The sequence below is a fragment of the Ascaphus truei genome, chromosome 4, assembly GCF_040206685.1.
Source record: "Ascaphus truei isolate aAscTru1 chromosome 4, aAscTru1.hap1, whole genome shotgun sequence".
NCBI lineage: Eukaryota > Metazoa > Chordata > Amphibia > Anura > Ascaphidae > Ascaphus > Ascaphus truei.
Genome location: NC_134486.1, coordinates 1,816,108 through 1,841,978, shown reverse-complemented (window position 1 = coordinate 1,841,978; position 25,871 = coordinate 1,816,108). Strand labels below are relative to the sequence as shown.

Genomic DNA, 25,871 nt, shown 5'->3' with positions numbered 1-25,871 from the left:
TTCCCACTCTCGCCTTCTTCCCTCCCCAGATACATTTATCTATCTCGGATTGGAGCGAGAGGGTTTCCTTCAAACTTAAAGGCACTGGGAGGGTTTGGTAAAGGTAGAGAAGGCGTGGGAGTAGAATCATTTTGACGCAGTGGATCTTCCCTATCCAAGAAATTTTGTAAGTGGCCCATCTCCTAATGTCCCCTCTCAGGGTTTGCATCAATTTGGGGTAGTTTGCTTGATACAGCAATTTGGATACTTTGGCTACATTAACGCCTAGGTATTTGATTTGCTTCTGCTGCCAGTTGAAATTGAAGTTGAGGGTGATCAGTTTCTCCAGGGGTTTGGGTAAATTGATGTTCATAGCATCTGATTTAGATTGGTTAATTTTGAATCCGGAGATCTTATTGAATCTCCCCAACAAGTCGAATAGGTTCGGCAGAGAGGTAAGGGGTTTAGATATTATCAGGAAACACATCATCCGCATACAGTGCCACTTTATGCGACTGGCTTCCAATGACAATACCTGTGATATCCTTGCTATCGCGTATCCGAGCCGCCAGGGGCTCCATACACAATGCAAAGAGGAGGGGGGAGAGCGGGCAGCCCTGTCTTGTTCCGCTCTTAATTTGGAAGGGGTCCGAAGTGAATCCCTGATGGGTAACCCTAGCCTACGGCGCCGCATAGAGAGAAAAGATAGCTTTTGTCAACTTTGCACCCAGCCTGAATGCTCCAAGCGTGGCCTCCAAATATGGCCAGTCAATCCTGTCAAATGCCTTTTCCGCATCCAGACTGAGCGCCATAACTGGTATGGATCTTGTATTGGCTATTTCTAGCAGATCCATAATTCGCCGGGTATTATCAGCTGTTTGTTGACCCGGGATAAACCCGGCTTGATCTGGGTGCACCAGTCTGGGCAGGATGAGACCCAGTAATTTAGCGTCCGAATTAATGAGGGATATCGGCCTCTAGCTCCTACAGTCCTGTGGGTCCTTACCCTGTTTGTGAATGATAGAGATGGACGCTTGGAGCATGTGCTGGGGAAAGGGGGTGCCACCCAAGACTTGGTTGAACATGCGGAGAAGATACGGAGTCAACTGTTTCTTAATTTTTTTGTAATAAAGATTTGAAAATCTGTCGGGACCCGGGGCTTTAGAGGGTTTCAGATTTTTGATAACCTCCGCTACTTCCTCCGTTGTGAAATCCCTTCCCATTACCTCTCTATCCTCCTCACTCAGACCCGGCAGATTCGCGCCCTTCAAGAAATCCATCAGGGCTTTCTTGGTACCAGAGGAACAGGTCACCTTCCCTCCATCATATAATTTTTCATAGAATTTCTTGAATTCGTCTACAATATTTTTAGGCTTGGCAGAGAGTATGCCCGATTGTAATCTGATGGCTTGAATTTTATAATTCTTAATTTTAGAGTTGATCAGATTGGCCAGCATGGTATCTGGCTTGTTTGCTTTTTCAAAGAATTTCCTCTTTGACAAGCTTAGCGATTTCTCGGCATGAGAGGTCAGGAGCAGACTCAACTTGATCTGAGCATCTGTGATTTTTTGGAGAGCAGCCGAATCAGGAGATCTCTTATGCTGGTCCCAGAATTCCCTTAGCTTGTTCTGACTTTCCAAATTTATTGCGTTCCTCTCTCTCTCCTGGCCGCCACGCTAATTAGAACCCCTCGTAGTGTTGCTTTATGTGCCTCCCAGAGGGTTATATGGGAGCAAACGCTTCCTTCATTTTCTCTAAAGAAATGTTTAATTTCCCCTCCCACCATCTCCAACAATTCGGATATTTTTAGTAAGGACTCATTCAGTTTCCAGTTTGCTCCCGGTCTGTCCAGCCCTATCTGCGTGCATCTTAGCTCTATGGGTGCATGATCTGACCATGAAATATCATGGATCCCAGAATGGGAGATCTTCGGGACCAGTCTATTAGAGACAAAGAAGTAATCGATTCTGCTAAAGGAGTCATGTGGGTGTGAGTAAAAGGTAAAGTTCTTGTCTAACGGGTGTAATTCCCTCCAGACATCGACCAACTGCATTTCCCTCAGCCCCCGTTCCAGGGCTTTAGGCCTACATATTGATCTAACCCTGGGGGAACCCGACCTGTCTAGGGCCGCGTTCAGTACTGTATTAAAGTCACCGCCTACTATCATGGCGCCTTTAGCGTGTTTTTGGATGGCTGTGAATATTGCTGTATAGAAGGCAGTCATGGCGGTTTGGTGCATATACCACGGCAATCGTTATTGGCTGAAGATTTATAGACCCTGTGAGCAAGAGGAACCTGCCTTCCTTGTCTTTCTTTATTGTGTCCACCACCAATCCCACTCTGTTGTGTATCAGTTTCGCAACCCTGCGTTTCTTCTCTTCTGCAGAAGACAGAAACACCTGCTTGAATTGTTTGTCAATATATTTCGGGAAGCTGGAGGTGCTAAAATGAGTTTCCTGAATTAGAACAATATCTGCTCCCTTCCTCTTGTAATCAGTGAGAGCCACTTTTCTTTTGCGGGGGCAATTTAACCCTTTGGCATTATGTGAGATAAACGTCAGCGTCATGTTGGGTGCGTGTTCTCATCTTCCGTCAGCTGAGTCTCTACGGAAAGTGTTGGTTTGTTGCTGGAGAGTTTCCGCCGCCCCGCAGTGTTCAGTAGTTCACCAAGCCGTGAGGTTGCACCACTTAGGCAGAGGAAGGGACCTGGACAGGGGGACACAGAGGGTACAGAAGACACACAAGGAAAAATGAACAAGGTGGGAAGGAATTCAATGGTCCGTGACCATTGCTCCTCCCTAGCCTTTGGGTTGTGGGAATGGAGCCGAGCCCTCCCCGGACCTCCTCCCACCAGTTAGGAGACTCCCTCCTTTCCCAAGGACTTTCTCGGGATCCTGGGCATTAGCCCCGACCCGAGTGTGCAGACGCATGACAACGACCAGACCTCAGTCCCGGCCGGCGTCCACTTATAATTGTCTTTCAGAAAGCATCTACTACATGTTAAACCATATAACCACATAACCATGTAAACCATATAACACCTGCTTCAACCCCTAGACCCATACTCTGCATGGCCCTTTAAAATACGTATTGAGAAACGACATAGTCCTTTTTATAACCTTGGGAACCCCATGACCTTACGCACTGTCCACCTCCACCCTCTCCCCGACCTCAGCCGATACCCCTGGGGATTTTCCTGAACCTCCAGCTCCTTGTTGCCTAAGGTGGCCTGCCCTGTATATAAGATTCCATTGATTTAAGATCGGCCCTTCCTACCCTTAACCCCCCTCCCCCCCTTGGTCTGCCCTTATTTAACACCTCTTTACTTTATAACGCGCTGGGCCCCCTTTCTCTAAACTATATATAGTATTACCCCCTAGTCCCCTTTCGAGGGCTCCCTCTTCCTCTTACTCCTGTTCTCCCCACCCCTATCCCCTCCGTTCAGAATTTTGCCCCCCCCCCCCCCTCCCTTAGCCCCTATCACTACTCCTTCTGAAAGATCCCGCTCTCCGTCCTTGGGCCACCTATTCCTAACCTTCCCGCTCAGCCCCCTTGTGGGGGGTGAGTTATATATTTGCTTCTTGGGATCTGTGGTATATATTACTTTATCATGTGTTTGAGGGGGGGGGGGGCATGTTTTGTTGTTAGTGGTGTTTTAACATATTTTGTTTCTCTTTATTATTTATTGTTTATTGTGTTAGTGCCACTTTATCTCCCACTATAGGTTAAACCTTGCTTGGCTACTCCTTAACCCAAGTTTCCCCCACGTCCTAGTGTCTCTCCCCGCCTCCTCCTTGTCCGCTGAGAGTCCCTGCCGGTCTTCATCTGTCAGACATCCTTTCCTCCTGCAGGTCCTGTTGGATGCCCGCATCATCTGAACCTTTATTCCCGCGATGCCTCAGTAGATCTCCGCCCCTTTTGTCCGCGTCCGCCGACCATCTTGGAGGGGTCCGGTCTTCTCTTTCCAGGTCTTCTCACGAGAGTTGCTAGTTCCCCCTCCTCAACGTCATCTGGCCCCTCCCAGGTCTCTTTGTGTAGTGGGAGCTGATCCAAGATGGCCGCCAGTCCCGGAGGAGCGCCGCTGGAACCAAGGGGTCTAAAGGGTAACGTTTTCAACAAGTCTCAAACCTGGCTCGCAACTATCGGAGCAACTTTAGAGCACCAGCAGAAACGGCCAAAACAGGTAGGATCGAACTTCTTCTGTACATAGGGTCTTTACTTTACTTTGGCCTCCGAGGTTGCCTGTTCTTGTCTGGTTTCCTGGCCTCTTTCCAGACTGGGTCAGAGGCTGGTCTCCCCGCAGCTATCGCCTCCGGAATCTTGCTTTGGAGCCCCAGTTTGGTGAGGAAATTCTCGCCTTCCTCCAGCCTGCGCATTGCGGTGGCCGCTTCATTCTTGATCACCCCGAGCCCGAACGGGTACAGCCAGCGATACCGGATCCCATCGTCCCGTAGCACCTTGGTGAGGGGGGCCAGCTGTCTTCTTTTAAGTAATGTAGTGGGAGATATGTCCTGGAACACTTGAATCTTGTGCCCCTCAAACTCCACATCACTCCGGGTTATCTGGCAGAAAGTTATCGGGGGGGGGGGGGGTCTCCTTGTTGCAGCCGAGACCGCAGAGCCCTATGGCATCGGTCTATGTGGAGGTCTTGTTCCGGTCTGTCTGGCATTAGATGTTGCAGCCATCTTCCCATGAAGTCCTCCGGATCGTTCTCCGCCTCTGGCACCCCCCTGATCCTCACGTTGTTTCGTCGGTCTCGGTTGTCGGCATCTTCTTGCCTATCTGTGAGATCCCTTACAGTTTCTTTCATCTGCACCAGTTGTTTGTAGTTTTGTGCAGGGCTTTGATGGTGGCATCTAGCTTTTTTTCCAGGGAGTCAGTCCTCTCCCCTATCCCACTGATATCTGCTCTCAGTGCGGCCACCTTCGATTGTAGGCATCGCTTAATGTCCATACAGAACTCCCGCATATCTCCTCCATCACCTGGTTATCTCTACTGCGGTCGTCTCCCTCTTCTTCCTCCTCCGATTCAGTGCCGCTTCTCTCCGGCCCCTCAGGATTTTTGTCGCGCGCCGAATTTCCTTTCGCAAAATAATCGGTTAAAACCGAGGAGGACCTCTTGGATCTTGTCGCCCTTGACATCTTAGTGTGGTTAGGCAAGCTTGGATATATTTTTTGGGGTTGTGATTAGGTATTTGGATGCTTTATTTATTTAATTAGAAGCCGGCTGTGAATTGAGCTGTTCGCTCACACTTCCATTCAGTCAGCCATCGCGCATGCGCCTTTACTATCCTTTTTTATGTTTTCCATCTCCCCATACCCCAATAGACACTGATCCAAATTTTCAGTAACTACCACCTTAGATCCTGATTGAACCAATCTCCCCCTTAAATGGACCAATACATCAGTTTCCAAGGTTCCCGAAAGTGGAAATCACAATTTCAGATCATCCTTGGAAATATTATTCCAAAACCCATAAAAATATACATTCCCGCGACGAAAAACTATCATACAGTACGTAATCCTTGCAGGGGTCCCTTTTTCCAGCACTTGAATCACCTTGGAGCTTTCATCACCCATATGTCCTTTCACCACACTGGACTTGATCACAGAACAGCTACAGTACCTGGACCATTACCTGACAGCCCCAACTCACATTTCACCTTTTCACACACACCAGTCATGCGCCTATTTAGACAAGGGGGAACTATATCTCCTTATAATATCGATGCGTACGCTTTAAATATTTGATCTTCGAGTTCTCTCTGAGCTTCCAAATCTCCGGACTCCTCTATCTCAACGGAGTCGTCTGAGCTTTGAAAGCTCTGATTCTATTTCTCCGGAACTCTAGGGACCCCCTTCAACGCAAGCATTACTTGTTTTATCCTTAGAACCCCATCAGCCAGGACTCCACTAACCTTCAATACAGAGAGCCCAAACAATTAGACATTTTAACAGTGTGTCTTACCCATGAATTGGTGTCATTGGGATTCCTGGGTCTCAATGTGGTAGTATGAACCAAAATCTGATTGTCTAAAAAGGAGTAGAATAAAATAAGTAATGATTTCTTTTATTGCAATTAGACCAAAACGATAAAATCTCACAGGCTTGGTCTGAACACTCAAAACATAAAACAATGTGCATATACTGCAGTGCCGACGGTTATGTATGTATGTACTGTATGTATGTACTGTATGTATGTCTTTATTTATTATTTATTTATTTATAAAATATTTTACCAGGAAGTAATACATTGAGAGTTACCTCTCGTTTTCAAGTATGTCCTGGGCACAAAGTAAAACAAAATAATACATGGTTACAAATACAGTTACATAAATGAACAAGGTATACATTATATACATTCAAAACATTTCTAAAACTTGTCGCTTTTTCCTCCGCAATATAACTAAGATACGCCCTTTCCTCTGTTGTTCGACTGCTAAAACTCTGACTCAGGCCCTCATTCTCTCCCGTCTTGATTACTGTAACCTCCTGCTGTCCGGCCTTCCTGCCTCTCACCTGTCTCCCCTACAATATATCCTAAATGCTGCTGCCAGAATCACTCTACTCTTTCCTAGATCTGTCTCAGCATCTCCCCTCATGAAATCCCTCTCCTGGCTTCCGATCAAATCCCGCATCTCACACTCCATTCTTCTCCTCACTTTTAAAGCTTTACATTCTTCTGCCCCTCCTTACATCTCATCCCTAATTTCTCGGTATGCACCATCCAGACTCTTGCGTTCTTCTCAAGGATGTCTTCTTTCTACCCCCTTTGTATCTAAAGCCCTCTCCCGCCTTAAACCTTTTTCACTGACTGCCCCACACCTCTGGAATGCCCTTCCCCTCATTACCCGACTAGCATCCTCTCTATCCACCTTTAAGACCCACCTTAAGACACACTTGCTTAAAGAAGCATATGAATAGCACTGTGGATATTCTAAACACGATACATAAAGCTTGGCCCCTGCAGACGCACTTACCAGAACTCCCTCCTACTGTCTCTGTACGTTCTCCCTACCTACCAATTAGACTGTAAGCTCCTCGGGGCAGGGACTCCTCTTCCGAAATGTTACTTTTATGTCTAAAGCACTTATTCCCATGATCTGTTATTTATATTATCTGTTATTTATTTGATTACCACATGTATTACTACTGTGAAGCGCTATGTACACTAATGGCGCTATATAAATAAAGACATACAATACAATACAATACAATATACAAGACATTGCATGCACAGTTAAAGAAAATATATATTATGAGCGTATGAAACAGTTACAGACCAGATTAAAATGTGAGACAGCCTTAGATTTGAAAGAACTTAAGCTGGTGGTGGATATGAGAGTCTCTGGTAGGTTGTTCCAGTTTTGGGGTGCACGGAAGGAGAAGGAGGAACGTCCGGATACTTTGTTGAGTCTTGGGACCATGAATAGTCTTTTGGAGTCTGATCTCAGGTGATAGGTACTGCATGTGGTAGGGGTGAGGAGCTTGTTCAGGTAGCTGGGTAGCTTGCCCAGAAAGTATTTGAGGGTGAGACAGGAAAGGTGAACTTTGTGCCTAGACTCTAGTGATGACCAATCTAGTTCTTTGAGCATTTCGCAGTGATGTGTGTTGTAGTTGCATTGGAGAACAAAACGACAAATTGAATTGTAGAGGGTGTCAAGTTTGCTAAGGTGGGTTTGAGGAGCCGAGCCATATACTATGTCTCCATAGTCAATAATTGGCATTAGCATCTGCTATGCAATACGCTTTCTGACCAGGAGACTTAGGGAGGATTTGTTCCTGTAAAGTACCCCTAGTTTGGCATAGGTCTTGGTTGTCAGGGTATCAATGTGCATCAATAGCGCCATTAATGTACATAGCACGTCACAGCAGTAATACACGTGGTAATCAAATAAATAACAGATAATATAAATAACAGATCATGGGAATAAGTGCTTCAGACATAAAAGTAACATTAAGGAAGAGGAGTTCCTGCCCAGAGGAGCTTACAATCTAATTGGTAGGTAGAGAGAACGTACAGAGACAGTAGGAGGGAGTCCTGGTAAGTGCGTCTGCAGGGGGCCACTTATTCTAAAACAAACCAGTGGCAATCACCAACAAGACCCCGGTACATTCTGCAACATTTCAGTGACATTTCTGCAGAGACTAATGGCCCATCGGATTAACAACGAAGGTCCCTGGCTGTCCCGTTCAAACTGAATGGGACTGCGAGGGACCCCTGCTGTGTTAATCTGATGGGCCATTAGTCTCTGCAGAAATGTCACTGAAATGTTGCGGCATGTACCCAGCATGTACCCGGCTAGTTTAAGGCAAGTTTTTTAGAATACTCGTTGGCTCGTCTGTATCACCGGATATATTACGTACTTCCTGTACAGCTCAGCTGATGTAATGCCATATAAGGAATGGTTACATATTGGCCAAGTGGAACCATTTCTGCTTATTTGAAGTGAAACTTCTTTGCCGGCACCTACCACACACAAATTTCCCTGGCAGTAAATTGCCTTCGTGGTGACGGAAATACAGTCCCGGAAGTGGCGTCATTGCCGGCAGAGATGTCCGTGTTGCCAGCTCCCACCAGTCACTGGAGAGGAGGAGATTAAGACACACCACGTGCCCCGGCTCCCCCTAGATCTCCACTTCGGACAGGGGATACAACGGGGGCTGCGAGCATACGGCGTCGCCGTCACCCACCTCCCCACGGCATCGTTTCTGCCCCGGCTCCCCCGAGATCTCCCCTTTGGCCGGGAGATGCGCCGTGTCCCTGCAGCTCCGCTGGAGGGAGGAGATGGGGTGGGGGGAGCACTGGGAGAGCCTGGGGGACATGCTGAGCGCACCCTCCACCCTAGCGCCACACTTGGAAGACACACACAGTGATTCACCCACTTACTGACTTGCTCACACCCACACAGTGACGTTCCCTCATACCCACACAGTGACGCCCCCCTCACACACAGTGACGCCCCCTCACCCACACAGTGACGCGCTCTCACACCCACACAGTGACGCCCCCTCATACCCACGCAGTGACGCACTCTCACACCCACCCAGTGACACCCCCTCACAGTGCCGCACCCTCGCACACAGTGATGCGCCCTTGCCTACACACAGAAGCTCGCGCACAGTGACGCGCGCTCGCGCACACAGTGACGTGTACTCGCGTACACAGTGACGCGCTCACGCACACAGTGACACACATGAGGAACTTATAGTTACTATAAATATTTAAGTGCAAATAGCTAAAACGCTTTCTAAGTCAAACTTCTCTGCGTTTTGGCACTGAATTTGTGTTTTTTGGTTTTTAATCAAAATCGCCATCACAAATACAATTTCTGTGACAAAAGACAAAAGTTTCACTTTAAAATGTGCATGCTTGGCACACACACACTTTTTTGACCTACTAATTTTGATAGTGGCATATGACCCTGAAGTTTCTAAAAGTAATTCTTCTCTATTGGTAAACAGTCGTGTCATCCTCACTGTCTCACTCTCCCCGACCTCTTCATACAGTCCTCACTGTCTCACTCTCCCCGACCTCGTCATACATTCCTCACTGTCTCACTCTCCCCGACCTCTTCATACATCCCTCACTGTCTCACTCTCCCCGACCTCTTCATACATTCCTCACTGTCTCACTCTCCCCGACCTCTTCATACATCCCTCACTGTCTCACTCTCCCCGACCTCTTCATACATCCCTCACTGTCTCACTCTCCCCGACCTCTTCATACATCCCTCACTGTCTCACTCTCCCCGACCTCTTCATACATTCCTCACTATCTCACTCTCCCCGACCTCTTCATACATTCCTCACTATCTCACTCTCCCCGACCTCTTCATACAGCCCTCACTATCTCACTCTCCCCGACCTCTTCATACAGCCCTCACTGTCTCACTCTCCCCGACCTCTTCATACATTCCTCACTGTCTCACTCTCCCCGACCTCTTCATACATCCCTCACTATCGCACTCTCCCCGACCTCTTCATACAGCCCTCACTATCTCACTCTCACCGACCTCTTCATACAGCCCTCACTATCTCACTCTCCCCGACCTCTTCATACATTCCTCACTGTCTCACTCTCCCCGACCTCTTCATACAACCCTCACTATCTCACTCTCCCCGACCTCTTCATACATCCCTCACTATCTCACTCTCCCCGACCTCTTCATACATCCCTCACTATCTCACTCTCCCCGACCTCTTCATACATCCCTCACTATCTCACTCTCCCCGACCTCTTCATACATCCCTCACTATCTCACTCTCCCCGACCTCTTCATACATCCCTCACTGTCTCACTCTCCCCGACCTCTTCATACATCCCTCACTATCTCACTCTCCCCGACCTCTTCATACATCCCTCACTGTCTCACTCTCCCCGACCTCTTCATACATCCCTCACTATCTCACTCTCCCCGACCTCTTCATACATCCCTCACTATCTCACTCTCCCCGACCTCTTCATACATCCCTCACTGTCTCACTCTCCCCGACCTCTTCATACATTCCTCACTGTCTCACTCTCCCCGACCTCTTCATACATCCCTCACTATCTCACTCTCCCCGACCTCTTCATACAGTCCTCACTATCTCACTCTCCCCGACCTCTTCATACATCCCTCACTATCGCACTCTCCCCGACCTCTTCATACAGCCCTCACTGTCTCACTCTCCCCGACCTCTTCATACATTCCTCACTATCTCACTCTCCCCGACCTCTTCATACATCCCTCACTGTCTCACTCTCCCCGACCTCTTCATACATTCCTCACTGTCTCACTCTCCCCGACCTCTTCATACAACCCTCACTGTCTCACTCTCCCCGACCTCTTCATACATCCCTCACTGTCTCACTCTCCCAGACCTCTTCATACATCCCTCACTATCTCACTCTCCCCGACCTCTTCATACATCCCTCACTATCTCACTCTCCCCGACCTCTTCATACATTCCTCACTATCTCACTCTCCCCGACCTCTTCATACATTCCTCACTATCTCACTCTCCCCGACCTCTTCATACAACCCTCACTATCTCACTCTCCCCGACCTCTTCATACATTCCTCACTATCTCACTCTCCCCGACCTCTTCATACATCCCTCACTGTCTCACTCTCCCCGACCTCTTCATACAACCCTCACTATCTCACTCTCCCCGACCTCTTCATACATTCCTCACTATCTCACTCTCCCCGACCTCTTCATACATTCCTCACTATCTCACTCTCCCCGACCTCTTCATACATTCCTCACTATCTCACTCTCCCCGACCTCTTCATACAACCCTCACTATCTCACTCTCCCCGACCTCTTCATACATTCCTCACTATCTCACTCTCCCCGACCTCTTCATACATCCCTCACTGTCTCACTCTCCCCGACCTCTTCATACATCCCTCACTATCTCACTCTCCCCGACCTCTTCATACATTCCTCACTATCTCACTCTCCCCGACCTCTTCATACATCCCTCACTGTCTCACTCTCCCCGACCTCTTCATACATCCCTCACTATCTCACTCTCCCCGACCTCTTCATACATCCCTCACTGTCTCACTCTCCCCGACCTCTTCATACATCCCTCACTATCTCACTCTCCCCGACCTCTTCATACATCCCTCACTATCTCACTCTCCCCGACCTCTTCATACATCCCTCACTATCTCACTCTCCCCGACCTCTTCATACATCCCTCACTATCTCACTCTCCCCGACCTCTTCATACATCCCTCACTGTCTCACTCTCCCCGACCTCTTCATACATCCCTCACTGTCTCACTCTCCCCGACCTCTTCATACAGTCCTCACTATCTCACTCTCCCCGACCTCTTCATACAGTCCTCACTGTCTCACTCTCCCCGACCTCTTCATACATCCCTCACTATCTCACTCTCCCCGACCTCTTCATACATCCCTCACTGTCTCACTCTCCCCGACCTCTTCATACATTCCTCACTATCTCACTCTCCCCGACCTCTTCATACATCCCTCACTATCTCACTCTCCCCGACCTCTTCATACAGTCCTCACTGTCTCACTCTCCCCGACCTCTTCATACATCCCTCACTATCTCACTCTCCCCGACCTCTTCATACATCCCTCACTGTCTCACTCTCCCCGACCTCTTCATACATTCCTCACTATCTCACTCTCCCCGACCTCTTCATACATCCCTCACTATCTCACTCTCCCCAACCTCTTCATACATTCCTCACTATCTCACTCTCCCCGACCTCTTCATACATCCCTCACTATCTCACTCTCCCCGACCTCTTCATACATCCCTCACTGTCTCACTCTCCCCGACCTCTTCATACATTCCTCACTATCTCACTCTCCCCGACCTCTTCATACAGTCCTCACTATCTCACTCTCCCCGACCTCTTCATACATCCCTCACTGTCTCACTCTCCCCGACCTCTTCATACAGTCCTCACTGTCTCACTCTCCCTGACCTCTTCATACATCCCTCACTATCTCACTCTCCCTGACCTCTTCATACATTCCTCACTATCTCACTCTCCCCGACCTCTTCATACATTCCTCACTGTCTCACTCTCCCCGACCTCTTCATACATCCCTCACTATCTCACTCTACCCGACCTCTTCATACAGTCCTCACTATCTCACTCTCCCCGACCTCTTCATACATCCCTCACTGTCTCACTCTCCCCGACCTCTTCATACAGTCCTCACTGTCTCACTCTCCCTGACCTCTTCATACATCCCTCACTATCTCACTCTCCCTGACCTCTTCATACATCCCTCACTGTCTCACTCTCCCCGACCTCTTCATACATTCCTCACTGTCTCACTCTCCCCGACCTCTTCATACATTCCTCACTGTCTCACTCTCCCCGACCTCTTCATACATCCCTCACTATCTCACTCTCCCCGACCTCTTCATACATCCCTCACTATCTCACTCTCCCCGACCTCTTCATACATCCCTCACTATCTCACTCTCCCCGACCTCTTCATACATTCCTCACTATCTCACTCTCCCCGACCTCTTCATACATTCCTCACTATCTCACTCTCCCCGACCTCTTCATACATTCCTCACTATCTCACTCTCCCCGACCTCTTCATACATCCCTCACTATCTCACTCTCCCCGACCTCTTCATACATCCCTCACTATCTCACTCTCCCCGACCTCTTCATACATCCCTCACTATCTCACTCTCCCCGACCTCTTCATACATCCCTCACTGTCTCACTCTCCCCGACCTCTTCATACATCCCTCACTGTCTCACTCTCCCCGACCTCTTCATACAGTCCTCACTATCTCACTCTCCCCGACCTCTTCATACAGTCCTCACTGTCTCACTCTCCCCGACCTCTTCATACATCCCTCACTATCTCACTCTCCCCGACCTCTTCATACATCCCTCACTGTCTCACTCTCCCCGACCTCTTCATACATTCCTCACTATCTCACTCTCCCCGACCTCTTCATACATCCCTCGCTGTCTCACTCTCCCCGACCTCTTCATACATCCCTCACTATCTCACTCTCCCCGACCTCTTCATACATCCCTCACTGTCTCACTCTCCCCGACCTCTTCATACATTCCTCACTATCTCACTCTCCCCGACCTCTTCATACATCCCTCACTATCTCACTCTCCCCGACCTCTTCATACATCCCTCACTGTCTCACTCTCCCCGACCTCTTCATACATTCCTCACTATCTCACTCTCCCCGACCTCTTCATACATCCCTCACTATCTCACTCTCCCTGACCTCTTCATACATCCCTCACTATCTCACTCTCCCCGACCTCTTCATACATTCCTCACTATCTCACTCTCCCCGACCTCTTCATACATCCCTCACTATCTCACTCTCCCCGACCTCTTCATACATCCCTCACTGTCTCACTCTCCCCGACCTCTTCATACATTCCTCACTATCTCACTCTCCCCGACCTCTTCATACAGTCCTCACAAACTGATTAACCCTTTTATCACTAGAGTAGTCTTAGTATACCATAATGTGTCTCAGAGATCCCATACCATAATCCAATTCTCAGGCCCAATTTCCACACTCCCACACCCGTGTGCAGGTCCCGTGCTCACAGGTGTGTCGTACGTGACAAGAAGTATTAAAGAAGTCTCTTACTGGAGTTTTCTGGCTGTCGAAGGCATTCCGGGATTTTATTCTTTTCCGTATCCAGGCATCTGTTGTTGTCTGAGGCCAGCTCTCCCAGAACTGGTCACTTTGGTCCCTGTCTCTAACTCCGGGCCTGCAGAGGAGGAGCTTGTCCTCTGCCAGTTTCCCCTCATAAGGCTACGGCCCCGCTCCCTCCGTCAGCGCGTCCGCACTGCATACGCACTGAGAGGCACATACCGCTATCTGCGGTCTGTAGGGAGCGGCGGCCGTGGTTTGAGCGGAGGGACCCGCTACCCCCTCCCCCCCTCCCTCCACGGGCTCGGTCTCCCAGGCTGCAGGAGGGAGCTGCTGCGGGCTGCTGGAAGGTAAGCAGCTTCCGCTCCCTCCCCCTTCCCCCACAAATGCCCTCCTCACACACTCTGATACACACACACACACACACCACCCCCTACCTTGTGGAGGAAGCTCTCTGGCAGCTCCCGCCCCTGATAGGCTCATCAGCGCACCACGTGACGCGTCATCGCTCTGGATCACAATTTTCTTGCATCCCCTGGCGGCTGAAGCGTCACAGCGCGTTGAGCCGTACAGCGAGGGGGGACTGGGACCGGCTCAAGAAGGATACCCCTGCTGATGAGGAACGCGCACACTTCCGCGAGCGCCGCCGGACGCAGCGGGACCAAAGCCTAAGGCTCAAAACAGAGCAACAACAGAGGGATAGGGAGTGATCACAGGACCATACCAATTGAATAATGTAGTCAAATATATAAGTGAGGTAATCAAAGAGATGGGTGCAAACTGTGAACTGAAAAGTGAATCAGAAAAAGGGGGGAAGGGAAACACAAAATGAATGTGCACCCTAAAAGAATTCACTTATATGCACACCAAACTAGTGTAAAAATTAACTTTTAATAAATTCCTTAAAACATATATTACCAAAGTAATGTGTAATGTGAATTAAAAATGTATTAAATCAGAAATATCTGGCATCCGTGTCTGATTATTGGAGTCGTGCTATCCCAGATGTCCACTTAATATTAGTGGGATACCAGAGACAGGGGATGCTAAGAGTCAGGGTGTTAACCCCTCTGGAGCAACGATGAGACCCAGTAGTAAGAGTATATAGTGGTTCACAAGTAGGTGGCCAACAGATTAAGCTTCCTTGCTAGATGGACCAGCACTGCGTACTGCAATGAAGGTGTATTAAAGTACAAGTGCCTGGATAATAAAGCTAGCACATATAGTGTAATGATGATACAGACACTGCAGCATAAAACTGCCAGACACAGCAGTGCTGGGGTGAATAACACAGAGATAACTGTGAAAGCACCTCACATAGAGTGCAAGGAAAGCAGGCACACAAACTGTGAGAATAAATAAATGAACGACTAACTGCTAGGGTCTGCAAAGTTAGAACCAGGAGACTGCAGACACTACATTAAAACAGCTCCAAGTAGGCGACTGACAACATTGCGCGTTGGCCACCTACTTGTGAATCACTATATACTCTTACTACTGGGTCTCATCGTTGCTCCAGAGGGGTTAACACCCTGACTCTTAGCATCCCCTGTCTCTGGTATCCCACTAATATTAAGTGGACATCTGGGACAGCACGACTCCAATAATCAAAGACACGGATGCCAGATATTTCTGATTTAATACATTTTTAATTCACATTACACATTACTTTGGTAATATATGTTTTAAGGAATTTATTAAAAGTTAATTTTTACACTAGTTTGGTGTGCATATAAGTGAATTCTTTTAGGGTGCACATTCATTTTGTGTTTCCCTTCCCCCCCTTTTCTCAAAACAGAGCAGCATCGTTTTCTTTGTTATGTCTGAAAGAACCCCTAAATTCTGGCTTTTTACTAATTTTTGACCCTTGATCTCGGTAACAATGCTGATGGAGGCAAAAAATCTTTCAAATTCTTCAAAAATGATTCAAATACTTAGTCTTATCCGGGGGAAGCACCCATCTTGGATTAATCCCTTTTCATCAGATTTAAATAAGATTTCACCCCCTGTTACTGTAATTTGCTCACTCAGACTAGAAGAGCTTGTGTGTCTTATTTACTAAGCAGTCCCCTACCATAAGTCACGTTCCAGTGCTAGAAGACCCCTCAATGCTCATTCATGTCACAGTGCGGTGTGGTGACTTCCAGCGCCGGAAGGGTACGTATATATTTTTATTTATATTGCCCCACGAGTGCTTTACAGAATTACCAATAAAGTGCAGGAAGATAATATACAAAGTTTCACAAGTGAGTTAAACACTGGGGACCGCGATCTGTAGTCTGTGCTGGAGCTGCAGGAGGAAAGATGGGGGGCGTGACAGGGGCATGGCCATGATGTCATCCGGCTCGCCCTCATTGGCTGAACGCCAGGGGGCATGGCCAGCGCTCCGTCACCAGTTCTGAATTCAATTTCCTAGTATTCAGAAAACCTGGCCGTGCATCGCGGCGGAAAATTGCGCGCCAGGGTAGCTAGTGGGGCCGGCCCCATTGAGGCACCGCATACTGCACGCCATACTGCGCGCTGCAGCAGGCACCGGGGACCTAGCCAAAGCAAATGCTTTATTGAAGGGATTAGATTTCAGGCATGACTTGAAGATGGGTGAAGGCTGAGAAGGTGGGATTTACACAGCAAAGGGGGCAGGTCTTAGATGTGAGAGTACAGTAGAGACCAATGGAGCAGAGAGGAGACGGTGTTCAGCACAGCTAGAAGGGTTATAGCAGGAGATTAGAGCTGAGAGTAAGAGGAAATAAAAGAATAAAGAGCCTTAACGCAGAGTTTAATGTGGAGCCTCCAAAAGGAACCCAGGAGAAGACACGGAGACGGACCAATAAGAGATTGGGACCTCACCGCGGCATTTTTTATAAATTGTAGAGTTTGGAGAAGGGAAGTACAGAGAGGAGAAAGTTGCAATATTTGGGTGATGAGGGTATACCGGAGAGTTTTAGAAAATGGCAGATTGTGGAGACGTTGCAGAGGGAAATGTGGCGATATTTAGAAACAGCCGGAATGTGAGAGAAGGAAAGGGAGGAGTCAAATATTTCACCAAGGCCGCGTGCTTGGGAAATTGGATGGATAGTAGTTTTATTGACTGGGACAATTAATGTGAAACAAAATGGAGTAATTGGGCCTGGTTTAGATGCCCATTTAGTCTTCCCCAACCTGTCTTTACACTGTAGATTTCTGTCTGGTTGGGTTGATATCATTAACGCACTAGCCTGTTAGATCAGCATTCCTTAACTTTACTTCTCATGGACAATTTCAGTGTTCATAATGGTTGGAGGATGAATATGTATACTTGGATAATCAATACAGTAATAAATACAAATGATATATGTATCAAAAGGAATTAATTGTGTGAGCTGCCATCACTTGATATTTAGGGGCACAATTTTAATACCACTGGTATCTAGTAAAGAGAACATTTTGTTAAGTAAGGATAAAGTAAATTCTGAAGGGTGTTTTTTTATTTTTTATTTGCTTTATTTGATTTACAGATTGAAAACATTTGAGTTCTGTCTTTTTGTTTACTTCTGTTAGAGAACTGCCTGAATGAGGAGCAGATCTGGAGCTCTGACATGTCCAGAAGCTGGCTGACTCCTTGCAGCCCAGAAGGGCCAAAAAACAATGATTCCTGCCACACTTTGGACACGTGCAAGGAACCAGTGCCATGTGATGGTGAATTTAAAGGCCTTGTACAGCACACAGCACAGACTGACTTGTCAAGCAAAAGTTATGAGAGAGATTCAAGAAGACGTGGTGCTCAGCTTTTTGTCCGATGTGAGTGTGGTAAAAGCTTCTCACGGAATAGTGTCAACACTAGCGAGCAACACTTTACCTGTACAGACTGTGGGAAAAGGTTTTCACTGAAGGGGAAAGTCCTTCCACACCAGGAGAATCACAAAGCGGAGAAACGTTTTAATTGTACAGAGTGTGGGAAAAGCTTTTCATGGAAGAGCCAGCTCCTCAGGCACCACCCAGTTCACACAGGCGAGAAACCATTCACATGTACAGTGTGTGGGAAAAGCTTTTCACAGAAGAGGTGTCTCCTCATGCACCACAACATTCACACAGGCGAGAAACCTTTCACATGTACAGAGTGTGGGAAAAACTTTTCATCGAAGAGCTACCTCCTAACACACCACAGGATTCACACAGGCAAGAAACCTTTCACATGTACAGAGTGTGGAAAAAGCTTTTTATGTAAAAAAAAGCTCCTTGACCACCACAGGTATCACACAGGCGAGAAACCTTTCACATGTACAGTTTGTGGGAAAAGCTTTTCATGGAGGAGTAGCCTCCTCATCCACCACAAGATTCACACAGGGGAGAAACCTTTCATATGTACAGTGTGTGGGAAAAGCTTTTTATGTAACGGCCAGCTCCTCCGCCACCACAGGACTCACACAGGCGAGAAACCTTTCACATGTACAGAGTGTGGGGAAAGCTTTTCATGGAAGTTCCAGCTCCTCAACCACCACAAGATTCACACCGGCGAGAAACCTTTCACATGTACAGAGTGTGGGAAACAATTTTTTAAAAAGTACCACCTCCTCAGACACGAGAGGATTCACACAAGGGAGAAATCTTTCACATGTACAGAATGTGGGGAAAGCTTTTCATTGAAGAGGAGCCTCCTCATCCACCACAAGAATCACACAGACGAGAACCCTTTCAAATGTACAGAGTGTGGGAAAAGCTTTTCATGGAAGTTCCAGCTCCTCGAGCACCACAAGATTCACACAGGCGAGAAACCTTTCACATGTACAGAGTGTGGGAAAAGCTTTTCACGGAAGAATGTCCTCCTTGTCCACTACAAGTCTCACATAGGTGAGAAACCTTTCACATGTGTAGAGTGTGGGAAATGCTTTTCATGTAAGCGTAGCCTCTTCAACCACCACAAGATTCACACAGGTGAGAAACCTTTCAGATGTACAGAGTGTGGGAAACAATTCATTAAAAAGTGCCATCTCCTCAGCCACGAGAGGATTCACACTGGGGAGAAACCTTTCACATGTACAGAGTGTGGGAAAAGCTTTTCACAGAAGAGGACCCTCCTCAGCCACTACAGGAATCACACGGGCGAGAAACCTTTCACATGTCCATCCCCACTGATGAGCTGTGCTCCTACATCATCAATAGGCTTTTCACAATCATCGACCCAGTCTTAGAGGCGAGGGAACTAGAAATGGACCAGCCCCACAGGTCCTTGGGCCCCAGATCTGAAGATCCTAAGAGATGCAAGGATGTAATTGTCAAAATGCATCATTATACTACTAAGGACAGACTTATCAACCGCTGCAGAGAAAAAAGGGACATCTCCTTTGAGAACAACACTTTGCACATTTTCAATGATCTTTCTAGAGTCACTGTAGCTAGAAGGCGAGATCTGAAGCTGCTGACTTCCCTCTTGAGAGAGAAGGGAGTCAAATATCGATGGGGATTTCCATTAAAATTAACGTTTTTCAAAAATGGAAAACAGATTGTCTTGTGGTATCCTTAAGAAAGTCAAACAATCCTGCATGCCCTTGGAATCTCACCTTCGGAAAGGCTCAAGCCCAACTTAAATTGGAGAGACCCGGACGACTCTGACCCCTTCCACGCACATCGGAGAGATTGGCCTCTAAAAAACAGAATCATCAGCGACCTACAACTAAGGATTAAAATGAACGAGAGCTATCTTCTTGTCGGTGACTGAAGCCACAATATGTGAGCCTTCAATGCAGTTTGAAAAGTTGCAGACAATGCTCTGGAGCCTTCACCTTCATCTACAAATTTCCTGCCCATTCTTGTTATGTAATTTTTTGAGCGCCCTGAGGCCTAGATGGTCTTGCCCCCCTCCTCCGTTCCTATACCCTATATCTCCCCCTCGTCTCAGCCTTTGTGGAACTGGCTTATTAGCTCTGTTCTCATCATCTCGGCTGAGGTCCCCACACCGGGCACTGAGGGGGGGTTGAGGCAGGGGCCGACACAGGGCTGTTTATTTTCCGGCCCCCCACAAGCATCTTATCCGATCTGCTGCACTCGACTGGCCCAGACACCTCTAACTTGAGCATGGATCAGCGAATCAGCCGAGAGCACACACAATTAGGTTTGAATTGCCAGGGGTTCACGATTACTGAGCATCGGCCGGCAGTTTCTGATAATTGGTTCTAGAGGGAAGTTAAGTTACTGGGCTTCTCTGATGTATAGCTCCTACCCGCGGCCCGACCCGCATTGCCCTGATAAGGGCTCCGGCCCCCACGGTTGACATCATATTACTGCTGGAGCAGTTCTTGGTTGATCAGATTTGGGAATGGCTCATGCTTTATATTTGGTAATTTGCTTGGAGTTGCTGGTCAGGGTGCAGACCTTAAAGACTGCTCACCATTAAGATAACCTACTCTGTTGGTCAAGGTCCGACTCTAAGGTTAACAAAATTAGTTCCACCTGAAAAGATGACTTTATGAGGACATAGAAGTGTTATGTTATGGAGTCAAGAAATTACCATTATATCTGTTTGAAAAGTGAATTCATTTATCTATTTAAAGAGTTTAAAAGTTTGTAATATAATACCATGGGTGTAGGTTAGTACGTTTTGGTTAGTTGTATATTTTGACATATTTGGACATGGAATGAAATGGGATTATCATGCCAAAATATTCCGGCTCAGGTGATGGTTGAACGCCACTGCACGCAGGGAGCGATAATATCAGTTAGAAAAGTTAAAATATGTATTAAAATAAGCTACTGTAGGACTGAGTCCCTGGGGGACTCCTGGGTTTGAGGGGATACATCCTTTACCCCGCTAGACACTCTGCTACTAAGATCCCCGACCCGGTTGGTTGGAGAGGGCCCTCTTTGAATTATTTAGAAATAAGTGAGTTATATATTGATGCGCACGGACATGCAGGACATTGCAATTCAGTGAAACGTTAAACTAAATCCAATCAAGTTACAAGTCACCAGTTAACATGTGATTAGAGTTCTGATAAGGCTGAAATCCGGAGCAACCTTTTGGGTCCGGGAAGCACAACCTGGGTCTCTCACTGATTGCTATACTACTTGGGTCCTCCACCCGCTTCGAGGGAGGGGATCCTCCTTCAGCATATACAGAATATGCGGAGGTATTTGTACAGTTCGGCTGTGCACAAACATAGCCTGAAATTGGAAAGTTGTGTTGAAGCATTCTGGGTGGATTTGTTATAAACTGTTGATGATAATGTTGTAACTTGGCAGCCCACCTGGATATCTCTCCCCACTTGACCCCCGCTCCCCCTTTCATTCAGAGGACATAACAATAACAAGGTTTACACCACATTGCGGAACATTACCAGCCAAAATATATATATATATATATATGTAAAGGCAAGGTAAGGCGGAGGCCTAGAGTGACCATTTGAGCCTGGGGAACATGTTCCTGATCCCACTGGTCACTAAGCACTACAGCCTCCCACCCAGCTGGGGGGAGAGAATCCTCGTCTACAATATTTAGACGATGTTGAGGTAACTGAAGGATTGTTGTGCACGGAGGATTACGGCAATACAGTAGTCATAGGAGACCAGGCCAGTTACACCTTTTTATCCGGATCATTCATTGAGCAAAACAACATAATGAAATAAATTTGTAGTTTATTCCCTTGCAATAGGCATACACGAGGAAAAAAAGTGTTACAGTGGCGCTTAAATCTATAAGGTGATGGTGCCTAAATAGTGCACTTAATATAATACAATGGTGATATGTGAACAATACAATATAAAGTAGATTGTTTTTCTCAATCCAGAAAATGTAACCGATGTCCAGGATATTGGGGAGCGCAGTGGTGTGTGTACATGAAAGAAATAAACACAGGCCAGTAGTGCAGATATGTTTGTCAATTCGTTAATCTTCAATAGGTTATTTCAATAGACCCAAAGAAATTTGTACTTACAAATTTCTTCTTAAAGATGTACACGTAAAGGTATCTTTGCTTTTCCACAGCAGCTTATATACACAAAAAATGTGCACATGCATGGGAACCTTTTAAAAGGATAAAGCACAAAAACTGGACATAGCGTAGACTGTTTAAAACTATCTTTAAAATATCAAAAGTAGAAATACACTCACATTTTGTAAGTCATAAACAAGCATTTAGAATCATATGATTCGCACCAACAGCTTCCAGTTTCCACGGTCTGTGTGGTGTAGGTTTGCCGTCTTCACATACCCGGATCGGATCCTCAGGTGGGGCTGGAGGTCAAGAGGCAGATAAACAGATTCTTCTGCGTGATTCTCCTTCCTGCGTCACAGGTCCCCCTCGCGTCACGGATCCGGATCCCCGGCTGATATTGAAGGCAAAGTGGTAGGCAGACTGGTGACCCGAAGTGTGTCCTTCTGCTACCTATTCGTTGGTTGCACATATTCAAGGTTTCATCAGGAGTGTTTTTCCATATGGTAGTGTAGTTTAAATACCCCAACACAGGTGTTCATTGGATGTCGTAGAACCGATGAATGAGCGCCTTACTTGAACACCCAATAGTACGTGGTGACTGATCGTGGATATGAGCATACAATATGCTCATGCTAATCACAGTAAATAACACACAATATGCTATCTAACACAAATTTATACAAATACATGAAAAAGTTAAAATTAAATGCAATACATGCAAAGATCCCAAAATTATATCATTGCAATTATTATTCTAAAACATCACTAAAATCGCTAAAAATAGGGACACTAACTTTGCAATCCACATATGGATAATAGTGCATTTGCCCATTTAAAATAAATAAATCTTGCACTCACCCTTGCCAGGCTGCCACGATGAAGGCCGTCCTCATCCTCACCCCGTCCATGCCTTCCGGTGCTACAAAAAATACACAAGAATAAAAAGAAATAATATAATGTCCCCTAACCACTTAATTACCTTAGCGTTTGGCAACCGCTAGAATAATTAAGCCACCCGGGAGGCCTAACCACCCTCCTCCACTTCCAACCCGGGAGGCATAACCACCCTCCCTTGGGGACAATACCCCCTTCCCCCACTTCCCACAATAAAAAAAACTACACAGAACTGCTCCACTACCCACCTCCTAGGCACCACAATAAACATTACCATATTTAATAAACAATACATAACCCACCCTCCATAAAAACATGATTTATTATTTTACATACAGGCTTAATACCCAAGGCCTACGGTAGTCCCCGATGGTCCTGATGGGTGTCCGCAGGCCCCAGCGTGCACCCCGGGGGGTTTCTGGGGGTCTCGGGTGGTCACCGCTAGGAGACGTGGGCCCCAATGGGGTCTGCGGGTCTCCAAGTGGTTCCCAAGGGGTCTGCTGGCTCTCGGGGGGTCCCTGCAGGTCCGGGGGCCCCCACAGTTCTGGGGCCCCCGGTTCTTCACTACAGTTATCCCCCATGGACCTGCAGGTGGTACCTGTGGGGGTCCTAGAGTGGTTTCCATAGGTCCCCGCAGACCTAAGGTACCAACCCTGTATGTAAAAAAAAAAAAAAAACATAGCCTACATTTAAATAAATCAATACCACCACCACCAAACACACACAGTAATGTGCAAAATAACTTATCCAGATATGGATAATAGATTATTTGCTCATTATTAAACACACAAACCAGCATAAATAAAGTAAATAAAAACAGTTCTACTTACCACAGCTAATATGAAGGGCGTCCTTGTCCGGAAACTGCACGTCCCTGTCCTCCGTTGCCAGAAAAATACATAGCAAATACATTCTAATGTCCCCATGCCCCTTAATTACCTTATTGGTTAATAGCCGCGAAAGTAAATAAGGGGTTAACCCACCCTGTCCGATACACACCCACGAGGCCTAACAACCCTACCCCCACCCTTCACCCATTTATTTGTACAGTGGCTTCATCATGCCCATATGTAATATGGGCATGATTAACCAATTTACAAAGAAATGGTTAAGAATTACCAAAACATCACACAGCCACATAAAAAACACAGCACATTGAAAAAGAAAACAAACCACCTAGCCAAATAAATCTATAACAAATGCCAATCAAACAATTGAATGGTACAGTGGCGACCAACTTTATTCTAACTCGGCTAGTTCCGCGAATTTCAGAATATCCCGGTGATGTGCGGTTTTGTGTAGTTTTCGGCCGGAGTGTATTGCGTTATTTTCCCGGCTGTGATTTAAGCATTTTATTCCCGCTGGCTGCAATACTGCAATGCCGTGTAAAAACGCATGGGGGCGTTTGCGAGCTGTTGTCTTTGAAGTCTAATACCTTCGCGGTTCAACCTACATAGTCTGTGCGTGCGCGCGCAGTAATAGTAAAATTGCATATTTAATTTATTTTAAAGTACAGTACTGTACATGCTCGGACTCTGTTGGGGTGAAGTGAGGGGGTTCCTAACATCTGGGGGCAAAATGAATTTTCTTTCTAGGTGCCCTAGAACAGAAGTTCCCACGCCAATTGTCCGTGAACTTGACCGAGGCCCTAAGTAGTTCCCACGCCAATTGCGTGAATATAATGTTAAATAACCCGTTCTGTGGTTCTGAGCGGGTTGAAAGTCGCCTGGTCCTCATGCGGAAGGACCCTTGCCATAGTGGCAAAATATCAGCCTTGCACGACCCACGGAACCGGAGATACCAGAAGACAGTTTAAAAGCACATTATCAAAGTGGCTTTTTTTCTGCCATGCAAGTCAATGGCAGAAACCTGAACTTTAACATTACCCTGACTCCGTTCTGTTGCCACGAGAGGGTCGCAATTTGCCATGCAATCCTGCCGCAACTAGGACTACATGGTGACCGAATCTGAGCCCTCCAGGTTGAACATAAACGGAGTTGTGGGTTCCAGTTTTCCGCTCATTCTGACTTAGCCGGTTCAAAGCTTTGTCCGCCACTACGCTCAATGGTAGGACCCTCCTCGCCGGCGTGACCCTTTCTCGCCGCCATTACTGCTCGGACCCTGTTGGGGTGAAGTGAGAGGGTTCCTAACATCTAGGGGCAAAATGAATTTTATTTCTAGGTGCCCTAGAACAGAAGTTCCCACGCCAATTGACCTAGTTCCTACGCCAATTGCGCGTTCATTGCTCTTTTTTTACAATGTTGCCGATCTTGCGGCTGTGCGGTCTGGCAGTAAAAAAACAGTGCAGCAAGCCTGTACATTTGTTACACTGTCAAAGGAGCAAATGGAAACTATGAGATAAATGAACATGTTCTTTTATTGGTGGAGTCAGTAAAAAAACATTTATTTACAAATACTGTACAATGTTGAAACATTTCAAGTGCACAGCAATTCTAGCCATCAACACACAATAATACATACTGCAGCCTTTATTAAATTCTTCTGCCACATTGAAATTGGAGAAACATTTACAAAACATTTGTATAACATGGAGATACATGAAAAATGGACGTTTATACTGTATGAATATTAATTTATAATACAGTATACAGTATATGCAGTATATATACACTGTATATAAAATCTACTGTTTGTTTTTGGTGCATGGGGCACAGGGAGTTAAAGTGACTTGCTTTTTATGTACTGTATTTGGGGCTTGTCTTTGGGGGTTTATTCATCAAATTATTATGATGAACTGCCTTTTGAAATTGCAGTGCTGCTAACTATTTCAGCCACACACCTCCACAGTTTTTAATCCCTCCCTAGCCAAGCTTCAATCGGCTGAGTCACCCTATCCTACCAAGCCCCTCTCTCCACTGGGTCGTTAATCTTCTGCATATTGCCATTGTGTTCTTAATCCACCCATAGCCGAGCTACAAACACTCAGTATGCCGC

At 46.8% G+C, this 25,871-nt stretch overlaps 1 protein-coding gene across 12 annotated transcripts in view; it reads left to right on the top strand.

The window, feature by feature from the left end:
• The window catches only part of LOC142492497 (uncharacterized), a 229,331-nt gene that overhangs the window by 33,308 nt on the left and 170,152 nt on the right, over positions 1 to 25,871 (top strand). For 3 of the 12 annotated variants that reach the window (XM_075595171.1, XM_075595170.1, XM_075595168.1), the window contains one exon: positions 17,653 to 21,957. The exons of the other annotated variants lie outside the window; for them this stretch is intronic. In XM_075595171.1, coding sequence (XP_075451286.1) covers positions 17,653 to 19,283 — 1,631 coding nt within the window. In that variant the 3' untranslated portion in view covers positions 19,284 to 21,957. Of the gene's footprint in view, positions 1 to 17,652; positions 21,958 to 25,871 lie in introns of those variants that run through there. 12 annotated transcript variants of the gene reach the window in all.